The sequence below is a fragment of the Oncorhynchus tshawytscha genome, linkage group LG03 (assembly GCF_018296145.1).
Source record: "Oncorhynchus tshawytscha isolate Ot180627B linkage group LG03, Otsh_v2.0, whole genome shotgun sequence".
Classification (NCBI taxonomy): Eukaryota; Metazoa; Chordata; class Actinopteri; order Salmoniformes; family Salmonidae; genus Oncorhynchus; species Oncorhynchus tshawytscha.
In genome coordinates this window covers 64,234,713-64,248,075 of record NC_056431.1, presented here as the reverse complement: position 1 = coordinate 64,248,075, position 13,363 = coordinate 64,234,713, and the positions used below count along the sequence as shown (strand labels likewise).

Here is a 13,363-nt window from a genome sequence, read left to right as displayed (position 1 = left end):
GCAAAAATATCCTCCGTGTACAACGTAGAACACCAAATAATGCATACAGAGCAGAATTAGGCCGATACCCACTACTTATCAAAATCCAGAAAAGAGCCGTTAAATTCTATACCCACCTAAAAGGTAGCGATTCCCAAACCTTCCACAACAAAGCCATCATCTACAGAGAGATGAACCTGGAGAAGAGTCCCCTAAGCAAGCTGGTCCTGGGGCTCTGTTCGCAAACACAAACACACCCTACAGAGCCCCAGGAAAGCAGCACAATTAGACCCAACCAAATCATGAGATAACAAAAAGATAACTACTTAACACATTGGAAAGAATTAACAAAAAAACAGAGCAAACTAGAATGCTATTTGGCCCTACACAGAGAGTACACAGCGGCAGAATACCTGACCACTGTGACTGACCCAAAATTAAGGAAAGCTTTGACTATGTACAGACTCAGAGAGCATAGCCTTGCTATTGAGAATGGCCGCGGTAGGCAGACATGGCTCTCAAGAGAAGACAGGCTATGTGCTCACTGCCCACAAAATGAGGTGGAAACTGAGCTGCACTTCCTAACGTCCTGCCCAATGTATGACCATATTAGAGTGACATATTTCCCTCAGATTACACAGATCCACAAAGAATTTGAAAACAAATCCAATTTTGAAAAACTCCCATATCTACTGGGTGAAATTCCACAGTGTGCCATCACAGCAGCAAGATTTGTGACCTGTTGCCACGAGAAAAGGGCAACCAGTGAAGAACACACACCATTGTAAATACAACCCATATCTATGCTTGTTTATTTTATCTTGTGTCCTTTACCATTTGTACATTGTTAAAAAACTGTATATATATATATAATATAGTCTTTCTTGTTTTGAAACTTCTGTATGTGTAATGTTTACTGTTAATTTTTATTGTTTATTTCACTTTATATATTCACTTTATATATTATCTACCTCACTTGCTTTGGCAATGTTAACACATGTTTCCCATGCCAATAAAGCCCTTGAATTGAATTGAATTGAGAGAGAGAGAGAGACAGAGAGAGAGATGGAGACAGAGACAGAGACAGAGACAGAGAGAGACAGAGACAGAGAGACAGAGAGAGAGAGAGAGACAGAGAGAGACAGAGAGAGACAGAGAGCGAGAGAGAGAGAGAGAGACAGAGAGAGAGAGACAGAGAGAGAGAGAGAGAGAGAGAGACAGAGAGAGAGAGAGACAGAGAGAGAGAGACAGAGAGAGAGAGACACAGAGAGAGAGAGAGACACAGAGACAGAGAACAGAGAACAGAGAGAGAGAGAACAGAGAACAGAGAGAGAGAGATGGAGGATATTTCTGTTAGACCTGTTATTTTCCCATGGGTCTCATAGAGAGACAAGGTAAAGGAATAGAAGAGCCATTAGTCAATACTGGTCTATAAACTATCCAGTAGTCAATACTGGTCTATAAACTATTCAGTAGTCAATACTGGTCTATAAACTATTCAGTAGTCAATACTGGTCTATAAACTAACCAGTAGTCTATACTAGTCTATAAACTAACCAGTAGTCAATACTGGTCTATAAACTATCCAGTAGTCAATACTGGTCTATAAACTATTCAGTAGTCAATACTGGTTTATAAACTATCCAGTAGTCTATACTGGTCTATAAACTAACCAGTAGTCTATACTGGTCATTCAACTATTCAGTAGTCAATACTGGTCTATAAACTATTCAGTAGTCAATACTGGTCTATAAACTAACCAGTAGCCAATACTGGTTTTTAAACTAACCAGACAATAGCGGTCTATAAACTAGCCAGACAATAGCAGTCTATAAACTAGCCAGACAATAGCAGTCTATAAACTAACCAGACAATAGCAGTCTATAAACTAGCCAGACAATAGCAGTCTATAAACTAGCCAGACAATAGCAGTCTATAAACTAGCCAGACAATAGCAGTCTATAAACTAACCAGACAATAGCAGTCTATAAACTAGCCAGACAATAGCAGTCTATAAACTAGCCAGACAATAGCAGTCTATAAACTAACCAGACAATAGCCGTCTATAAACTAGCCACCACATACTGATTTACAAACTATTCATTAAAAATGATTGATTCCCAGCCAATTGTTAAACATTCTACTTTCCCATACAAGATTAAGGCTGAATATCATTTTAGAAAATTGTTAATTCACTAATCAAATTCTTGTTCACCTCCATGGATCTGACAGGAGTGAATGTACAGTGCCATGACAGTCAGTACCTGTCCATATTTGGCAGCCAGGTGGAGAGGTGTCCAATAGCTGTTGTCGGAGGGCTGAGGGTCCACCCCGTGCTCCAGCAGCACGGACACCACCTCTCTGTAGCCGCTAGCACACGCTATGTGGAGCTAGAGAGAGAAGGATAGAGTGATAGAGAGAGAAGGAGAGAGATGGTTAAATAAACACATTGCACAGACAAATCCTCTGTATACATAAATCAATATAGAGTAAGAGAGTGTGATAAAGGGAGAGCGAGAGAGAGAGTAATGCCACTTGAATTTAATTGAGAGAGAGAGAGAGAGAGAGAGAGAGAGAGAAGAAAAAAAACTGAGCTACACTTCCTAACCTCGTGCCAAATGTATGACCATATTAGATTCACATATTTACCTCAGATTACACAGATACACAAAGAATTCAAAAAACAAATCCAATGTTGATAAACTCCCATATGGGTGAACTACCACAGTGTGTCGTCACAGCAGCAAGATTTGTGACCTGTTGCCACAAGAAAAGGTCAGGCACTGAAGAACAAACACCATTCTAAATAGAACCAATATCCCTTTTGTACTTCAACTATTTGCACATAACATGTCATTTATAATGTCTTTATTATTTTTTCTTGAGTGTAATGTTTGCTGTACATTTTTATTTTTTATTTCACTTTTGTTTATTATCTAGTTCACTTGCTTTGGCAATGTTAACCAATGTTTCCCATGCTAATAAAGCCCTTACATTGAAATTGAATTGAGAGACAGAGAGCTAGAGAGAGAGAGAGAGAGAGACAGAGATCGAAAGACTGAGGTCCGGGGTCAACTCACCAACCAATAATTCACAAAAAACACCAAATTGAGACTGCATGCAGAATTCTGCAAAAATATCCTTGTGAACAAAGTAAATCACCAAACAATGCATGCATGCAGAGCAGAATTAGGCTGACAGCAACAAGACCTAGACCTAACCAAGTCATGAGAAAACAAAAAGATATTGTAAAGAACTAACAAAAAAACAGAGCAAACTAGAATGCTATTTGGCCCTAAACAGAGAGTACACATTGGCAGAATACCTGACTACTGTGACTGACCTAAACTTAAGGAAAGCTTTGACTATGCACAGACTCATTGAGCATAGCCTTGCTAATACTATTAAATACCTTAAAAAAAGAAATTAAGTTCATTTTTATTGTTTATTTCACTTTTATTAATGATCTACTTCACTTGCTTTGGAAATGTTAACAAGAGAGAAAAAGACAGAGAGATTGAGAGTGACAGAGAGAGAGAGTGACCACTAACACCCCTCTCAGTCCACAGTAAAACCACAGTGTATCTGAGAAGAGCAGAACCTAACCATGAAGCATCACAGCCCAATAAATGACATGGGACTAAACAGGCCTATAGATAGAGTGCAAACAGTACAGACATCTACCAAAAAGCAACTAGTAGCCAAAAAATACAATACAAACATTCTCCTTCAGCAATGAAGGTGTACATTTAGCCGTTTGGAACATAAACTTGGGGGAGGAACCACAGTCCTAGACAGGTTAACCCCCTGGCTTCCCCCTTTGTTTTGTGCGTGATTGTCATTGTCAAGTGGTTTCATTTTGTGCTCTGGATATTTATGTTTATCCTTGTTGGAACGTTGCTTATTTTGAGTAAAGCTCAGATTTTTACTCATACCTGTGTCCTGCGCCTGACTCCGCCTTATCCATTCACCTAGAACATTGACAGAATCACGCACCACAAATATGGATTCAGCAGGTGCACCCAGCCCTCATCTACCTGTGGAGGAGCACGTCCAGCAGCACGCGACCATGTTACAGAGTCTCGGTACAGGCGTGGATCACATGCTGCAAACCATGGAATGATGGGAGAGAGGGAGTTTTCCGGCAACCCCATCATCATCACCCCAGCTCCCACAACAACCTACACCGATGTCCACTCCTCCTTCACCAGGATCCAGTGGGATTCGGCTCTCGCTCCCGGGGGCTTATGACAGAACGGCTGCCGGGTACCTGGGGTTCCTACTCCAGCTGGGGCTCTAACAGCAAATGTTCAGCCAGCCCCTTTGGGACGCGAGAGAGTGAGCGCCCTCATCTCCTGTCTGACTGGTAAAGCACTGGAACGCTTGTATCATCTCAGACAGAGGAAGAGGAGCACGGCGGGGGAACACTTGTATCATCTCAGACAGGGGATGAGGAGCGCAAAAGATTTTGGGCTGGACTTTCGAACTCTGGCTGCCGGCGCGGGATGGAATGAGCGGGCGGTGATCGACCCCTACAGGTGTAGTCTACACGAGGACGTTCGTAGGGAGCTAGAATGCAGGGACACTACTCTCAACCTAGACCAGCTGGTGGACCTATCCATCCGGCTGGATAACCTGTTGGCCTCCCACGGACGTCCTGATCGGGGTCCGTCAGTTCCACCCCCCAGCACTTCCGATCCAACGCCGATGGAGCTGGGAGGTGCTGCTATGAGGGGGACCGGAGGGGGGACCATTCCCTGCACCACCTGTGGCCACAGAGGGCACACTGCTGGTCGGTGCTGGGGTGGTTCCCCAGGGAGTCGAAGTAGCAGGCGGAGCGCTGGTGGATCATCCCAGGTGAGTAGGCACCCGACTCACCCAGAGCTCCCTGTTGCGCACATGTGGTTGTATATAGAATTTCCTGAGTTTTACCTGCTTTCCCAGCATAAGGCGCTAGTAGATTCAGGCGCAGCTGGGAACTCATTGACCATTCCTTTGCACTTAGATTAGGGATCCATATTGTTCCTGTGGATGTTCCCTTCCCTGTACATGCCTTAGATAGTCGTCCTTTGGGGTCAGGGCTAATTAGGGAGGTCACAGCTTCACAGCTCCACTCTGTATGATAACGCAGAAGGGTCATGAGGAGAGAATTAGTCTCTTCCTGATCGACTCTCCTCTGTTTCCTGTTGTGTTGGGCCTTCCCTGGTTGGCCTCTCATGACCGCACAGAGCAACAGAGGGCTCTCAAGGGATGGTCCCGTCAGTGCTCAGGGAGGTGTGTAGTTGTTTCCTTAGGTGCAACTACGGTGGAGAGTCCAAACCAGGTCTCCACCATGCACATTCCCCCCGAATATGCCGATTTGGCACTCGCCTTCTGTAAAAAGAAGGCAACACAATTACCACCCCATCGACGGGGGGATTGTGCGATAAATCTCCTGGTAGACGCAGCACTTCCCAGGAGTCAAGTGATTCCTCTGTCACAGGAGGAGAAGGTGGCTATGGAAACATATGTCACCAAATCTCTGGGAGAGGGATACAGTCGGCCTTACGCTTCACCTGCCTCCTCAAGTTTATTTTTTGTGAAGAAGAAGGATGTAGGTCTGCGCCCGTGTATTGACTATCGAGGTATAAATCAGATCACGGTAAAGTACAGTTACCCGCTATCTCTCATAGCCAGTGTGACAGAGTCATGGCACGGGGCACGCTTCTTCACAAAATTGGACCTCAGGAGCGCTTGCAACCTGGTGAGTATCCGGGCGGGGGATGAGTGGAAGACGGCATTTAGCACCACTTCTGGGCACTGTGAGTACCTCGTCATGCTGTACGGGTTGATGAATGCTTCATCAGTCTTCCAATCTTTTGTAGATGAGATTTTCAGGGACCTGCACGGGCAGGGTGTAGTGGTGTATATAGATGACATTCTAATATACTTCGCTACATGCGCCAAGCATGTGTCCCTGGTATGCAGGGTGCTTGGTCAACTGTTGGAGCATGACCTGTACGTCAAGGCTGAGAAATGTCTGTTCTTCCAACAGTCCGTCTCCTTCCTAGGGTACCGCCTTTCGGCGTCAGGGGTGGAGATGGAGAATGACCGCATTTCAGCGGTGCGTAATTGGCCGACTCCAACCACGGTAAAGGAGGTGCAGTGGTTCTTAGGGTTTGCCAACTATTACCAGAGGTTTATTCAGGGTTTTGGTCAGGTAGCGGCTCCCATTACCTCCTTGCTGAAGGGGGGACCGGTGCGACTGCAGTGGTCAGCTGGGGAGGACAGGGCTTTTAGTCACCTGAAGGCTCTGTTTACCTCGGCTCCCGTGCTGGCTCATCCTGATCCCTCCTTGGCATTCATAGTTGAGGTGGACCCGTCTGAGGCTGGGATAGGAGCAGTGCTCTCTCAGCGCTCGGGTACGCCACTAAAGCTCCGCCCCTGTGCTTTCTTTTTGAAGAAGCTCAGCCCGGCGGAGCGAAAATATGATGTGGGGGACCGGGAGCTGTTGGCTGTTGTCGGGGCTCTGAAGGCGTGGAGACATTGGCCTGAGGGGGCTAGACACCATACCGATCCATATTTCATTTTCGTTTTGGTTTTGCCTTCATTGTACACACCTGGTTTCCATTCCATAATCATTGTTCCTTATTTATTTATTTTCCCCAATTACAGAAGAAGAATTATGGGAAAAACTATGCACTCTCCAACCCAAAAAGGCCTGTGGTGCTGATGGTATTTTAAATTAAATTATCAAATATACAGACCACAAATTCAAATTGGCTATACTCAAACTCTTCAACATTATCCTCACTGCAGGTATTTCCCCTGATATTTGGAACCAGGGTGTCACACCCTGACCATAGTTTGCTTTGTATGTTTCTATGTTTTGTTTGGTCAGGGTGTGATCTGAGTGTGCATTCTATGTTGTGTGTCTAGTTTGTCTATTTCTATGTTTGGCCTGATATGGTTCTCAATCAGAGGCAGGTGTTAGTCATTGTCTCTGATTGGGAACCATATTTAGGTAGCCTGTTTGGTGTTGGGTTTTGTGGGTGATTGTTTCCTGTCTTTGTATTTGTTGCACCAGATAGGGCTGTTTCAGTTTTTCCACGTTTATTGTTTTGTATTATGTTCATGTTTAGTTTTCTTATTAAAAAACACAAACTTCAACCACGTTGCATTTTGGTCCGCCTCTCTTTCCCAGGAAGAATCCCGTTACACAGGGATAGATCACATCAATCTATGAAAATTGAGACAAATTTGACCCAAATAATTACAGAGGAATTTGCGTTAACAGCAACTTGGGGAAAATTCTCTGCAGTATTATAAATAGCAGACTACACCATTTCCTTGACGAACACAACGTCCTGAGCAGATTGGATTTTTTTTAAATTATCGTACAACATCACATTTACACCCTCCACACTCTAATTGACAAACAAGTAAACCAATACAAAGGCAAAATGTACTCGTGTTTTGTAGATTTCAAGAAAGCATTTGATTCAATTTGGCACGAAGGTCTTTTTGATAAAATAATAGAAAGTGGTATTGGAGGGAAAACATATGATGTTATTAAATCACTGTACACTAAAAACTAATGGGTTAAAATTGGCAACAAGCAAACAGACTTTTTCTCTCAGGGACGGGGAGTGAAACAGGGCTGCCCAATAAGTCCAACACTATTTAACATCTAGATTAAAGAATTGCAAAAATGTTATAAAAATCGGAAGCACCTGGTATCACCCTACACAACACTGAAATCAAGTGTCTGCTGTACGCAGATGACCTGGTGCTGCTGTCTCCCACTAAAGAGGGGTTACAGCAGCACCTAGATCATCTTCACAGGTTCTGTCAGACCTGGGCTCTGACCGTTAACCTAAAACAAAACAAATATAATGATATTCCAAAGAAAGGTCCGGAAATAAGGATAACAAATATCAATTTTATTTGGACACAGTTCTATTAGAACACACCAAAAACAACACATATCTAGGACTAAATATCACAACACAGGTAGCTTTCACATGGCTGTGAATGAGCTGAGAGACAAAGCAAGAAGAGCATTCTATGCCATTAAAAGGAACATTAACATCGAAATTCCAATTAGAATCTGGCTCAAAATGTTCCAATCGGTTATAGAACCAATTGCTCTATATGACAGTGAAGAATGGGGTCCAATCTCTAGTAACGAATTCACCAAATGGGACAAACATCCAAATGAAATACTTCATGCAGAGTTTTGCAAGACTGTATTACAAGTGCAAAGAAAAACTCCAAATAACGTATGTAGAGCAGAATTGGCTCAATAACCCATCCAAATTTGAATAGAAAAAAGAGCCATCAAATTTTACAACCATCTAAAAACAAGTGACCCAAAACATTCCATCACACAGCTCTACAATGTCAAGAGATGAAACCAGAGAAGAGTCCCCTCAGCCAGCCTGTTCTGAGGCTCAGTTCACAAACCCAAACCAACTCCATAGAGCCTCAGGACAGCACTCAGAAAATCTGGCCCAAACAAATCATCACAAAACAAAAATAAATATATCACCTATTGGAAAGACACCACGAAAAATCTAAGTAAACTTCAATGCTATTTGGCTCTAAACAGACAGTACTTGGTGGCAGACTATCTGACCACTGTGACTGATAAAAAACTGAGGAAAACATTGACTAGGTACAGACTCAGAGAGCACAGTCTGGTTATAGAGACCGGTCGTCACAGACAAACCTGGCTGCCCAGAGAGGACAGTCTGGCTATATAGAGACCGGTCGTCACAGACAAACCTGGCTGCCCAGAGAGGACAGTCTGGCTATATAGAGACCGGTCGTCACAGACAAACCTGGCTGCCCAGAGAGGACAGGCTGTGCTCACTCTGCTCCAGGGGAGAGGTAGAGACAGAGCTGCATTTCCTATTACACTGTGACAAATACTCAGACCAAAGAGAATATTTCTTTCCCAAAATTATAATTCAATACAAAGAATTTGAAACTACAAAAAATGAAGAAAAAAATCAAATATTTATTGGGTGAAAAGCCAAAATGTGCAGCCAAATATGTGTCCTCCTGCCACAACCTGAGGGACAGCCAGTGAAAAGTGCAATGTAATGTCGATAATATTTCCCATCTTGTTTTGTTTTGTCTTTCATACCATGTCATGTGTCTTCTCAGTCATGTTGACACTGGTCCACTACCATGCTTTAATATATTGTTGTTCTGATTAATATTGTTGTTGTAGTTGTTGTTAATGGTAATCCCATGTCCACTACGACTATTATTATTGCTGTTGGTCCCACCATTTATTTATATATAAATATATATATTTTTTATATGTTTACTTTGACAATGTAGGTAATAATGAACTTGCCATGTCAATAAAGTCAATTGAATTGAATTGAGTGACAGAGAGAGAGAGAGCGAAAGAGAGAGAGACATAGAGAGACATAGAGAGAGAGAGTCTCTCACACACATATATATATATATATATATATATAGAGAGAGAGAGAGAGAGAGAGAGAGAGAGCGAGAGAGTAGAGAGAGAGCCATAGAAAGAGAGAGAGAGAGAATAGAGAGAGAGAGAGATCCATAGAGAGAGTGAGAGAATAGAGAGAGAGAGCCATAGAAAGAGAGAGAGAGAATAGAGAGAGAGAGAGAGACAGAGAGAATAGGGAGAGAGAAAGAGAGACAGAGAGAGAGAGAGAGAGAGAGAGATAATCGAGGAGTCAATTGAATTGAATTGAGTGACAGAGAGAGAGAGAGCGAAAGAGAGAGAGACATAGAGAGACATAGAGAGAGAGAGTCTCTCACACACACACATATATATATGTATATATATATATATATATATATATATAGAGAGAGAGAGAGAGAGAGCGAGAGAGTAGAGAGAGAGCCATAGAAAGAGAGAGAGAATAGAGAGAGAGAGAGAGAGAGAGATCCATAGAGAGAGAGAGAGAGAGAATAGAGAGAGAGAAGAGCAGAGCAGAAGTCACAATCAGATGAGCTCCTGCATTTTTCAGCATTTTCTTTAAAAAAGATAGATTAGGAGTTAGATAAACTTTGATTTTTTGTCAGGAACACATACTGGATTCTACCCTGGACAACATAACCCCCACTTCAAATCAAAACTTAAAACATACAACCTGATTTTGGACGGAATTACGGAATCACCTGGAAGGTTCACAACTACCAAGATTTATTTCTCTATACAGCAAATTCTCTGGAAAACAACAGAAACCTGAAAACACCATCCAACCTGGAACTGAGTGAGTAATGCTTAGTCTGAAACTATATATTATTTTTTCCAAAAGCCAAGAAGAAATATACACAACATTACTTTATAAGGACTGAATTCTAACATACTGAATTCTAACATAATTCTGCCAAGCTTGATACAGCTTCAAATAGCACTGACGTGTCAAGTGAGAGGTGTCAAAGCCCATTAGCCCAACAATGGCAGGAGAGTCACACAGTCTACCCCAACCAAATGGAGAGGCCTTAGAAGCTCCCTCCCGCTGTTCAGAGGTAATTAAAATACAGTACCCTGTGCATGTAAAGAATGAAAAGGCAAGAAAAGATTACAAAATGAAGCTCCTTATGGAAAATCAAGAGACACTTTTTGCTGACTATTACAAAAATGGGAACATCAGCAACCTTATCTTCCACACAAACCATCCCCTGGCATGGCACAGTGCTATATTAGCACACTACCCCTCTGTCACGAGAGGGAGGATTAACAAGGGGTGGAAACTCAGAATACTTGACAACGAGGACTCTGAGTTAAGTAATATAAATATCCATAAGTCCGGAACAGTAATGGTACAGAGTAACCACAAACAGTTTCAGCTGGACTTTCACCTAATCAAAGAATTAGCCCAGCAGGAGAAGCTCTCCCTTGATAAAGATACCCCCACCCCGAGAGGATCAGACCAGACCTCTTCATTATGTAACCTCACAGATGAGCAACCCCCAGCAGAGGGTCAACCTCCCAGCACAGATTACCACTCCCTCATTGAAATGAAGGGCAAATTCACCCAGCTGGAGATAAGGCAGGTGGAGCTGGAACAGCAGGTGATTACACTTCAGTCAGCACAGACCCAGACAACAGTCCAGCACAACAACAGCCCCTTAACCAGACCCGGAGAGCTGGAGGTGGACAGAGACATATCTGCACTTTGGACAGTGGTGAGACAAATACAACAGGAGAAAGAGGAGCAGAACAGAGCACTAGAGGAGAGTATCAGACTGCTGGTGGAGGAGAGGTTGAGGGGGATGGAGGAGAGGGTAAGGGAGATGGAGGAGAAGTTGAGGGGGACGGCGTGTGACAGAGAACAACCCACTAGAGAGGTGGCCACCCCCACAGAGAAGCCAGCAGAACAGCCCACCTCAGCACCCAACAAAAGTCTCGACACCACAGCAGAACAGTCCACACCAGACCCTGACCATAGAGTCGACACCACAGCAGAACAGTCCACACCAGACCCTGACCATAGAGTCGACATCACAGTCAGCCACCCTGATAGCCCTTCTGTCAACCCCCCCACACCCACTGAGGACAAACACAAGACACAGATTGTACTACTTATGGACTCAAATGGGAAATATATAGAAGAAAAAAAACTTTTTCCCAAACACAGTGTGTCTAAACTCTGGTGTCCAAACACCCAGCGCGCCCGAGACCTTCTGTCTGAGGCCAAACTAGGCTCACCCAGCCACATAATAATACACACAGGCACAAACGACCTGAGAGCACAGCAGGAAAGAGTGGCCACAGCACTGAAGGGAGTGATTGAAAAGGCTTCTTCTACTTTCCCCAATGCACAAGTGGTTATCTCCACCCTGCTACCACGAAAAGACTTCCACCCCGCCACAATACAGCGGGTAAATGCAAGTATTTCCCGTGACTGTGCCTCAAAACCAAACGTTTTCCTGGCCCACCACTCCACCCTGGACTTGAACAGCCTCTATGACCAGGTCCACCTCTACAAGGCAGCTGTGCCCACCTTTGCCCGAACTCTAAAGGACATCGCTCTCAAACGTATCCCCAACACTTCACACAGGAGCAACAGATCAATAGACACCCCACCCAGACCAACCAGACCAGCGAGACACCCTCCCAGATCTGCAGGACCCCCCCCTGGACCTACACATAGAGGACCCACACCAAGAGGAATTACATCCAGACCACAGTACACCCAGACACATCCACACCCCCACCCCAACCAATCAACACCCCCCACGTCAACCATGCCCACACTCCATTTAGGCCCCCTCAGATCAGACCTATGCCACTCCTGCCCACCCCATGCACCCCACCCCCGCAAAGAGGGCCTCAACATGGAAGCCACACATACGCCCAGGTAGTGAGCGGGCAAACAGTCCCAACCCCCACTCTCACACTCGCCCAAGCCAATGGCATGTACCAGATGCTCAGCAGGCTCTGCTCACAATTACTGGCCTGAGACCAAACCACGACCAACAACATTGGACACTCTATGGAACAAAAAGCCTTCACTATATTATCCTGGAATATCCAAGGCCTGAGGTCATCTGCCTTTGGCCTAAAGAGCAGAAACCCGGACTTCACCAAAGAAATCGGTAATACAGACATTGTCATCCTGCAAGAAACCTGGTATAGAGGAGATGGACCCACTGGTTGCCCTCTAGGTTACAGAGAGCTGGTAGTCCCATCCACCAAACTACCAGGTGTGAAACAGGGAAGGGACTCAGGGGGTATGCTAATTTGGTATAGAGCAGATCTAACTCACTCCATTAAATTAATCAAAACAGGAACATTCTACATTTGGCTAGAAATTCAAAAAGAAATTATCCTAACAGAGAAAAATGTCCTCCTGTGTGCTACCTATATCCCCCCACTAGAATCCCGATATTTTAATGAAGATAGCTTCTCCATCCTGGAGGGGGAAATCAATCATTTCCAGGCCCAGGGACATGTACTAGTCTGTGGCGACCTAAATGCCAGAACCGGACAAGAACCTGACACCCTCAACACACAGGGGGACAAACACCTGCCTGGAGGTGACAGCATTCCCTCCCACATATGCCCCCCTAGGCACAACTATGACAACATAACCAACAAAAACGGGTCACAACTCCTGCAGCTCTGTCGCACGCTGGGTATGTACATAGTCAACAGTAGGCTTCGAGGGGACTCCTATGGTAGGTACACCTACAGCTCATCTCTTGGCAGTAGTACTGTAGACTACTTTATCACTGACCTCAACCCAGAGTCTCTCAGAGCGTTCACAGTCAGCCCACTGACACCCCTATCAGACCACAGCAAAATCACAGTCTACTTAAACAGAGCAATACTCAATCATGAGGCATCAAAGCCAAAGGAACTGAGTAACATTAAGAAATGCTATAGATGGAAGGAATGCAGTTT

General features: G+C 44.2%; 1 protein-coding gene across 1 annotated transcript in view; it reads right to left on the bottom strand.

The window, feature by feature from the left end:
• The window catches only part of LOC112237601 (unconventional myosin-XVI-like), a 277,352-nt gene that overhangs the window by 185,465 nt on the left and 78,524 nt on the right, over positions 1-13,363 (bottom strand). Inside the window, 1 exon segment of the mRNA XM_042319826.1 lies at positions 2,244-2,369. Within this exon segment, the coding sequence (XP_042175760.1) occupies positions 2,244-2,369 (126 nt within the window).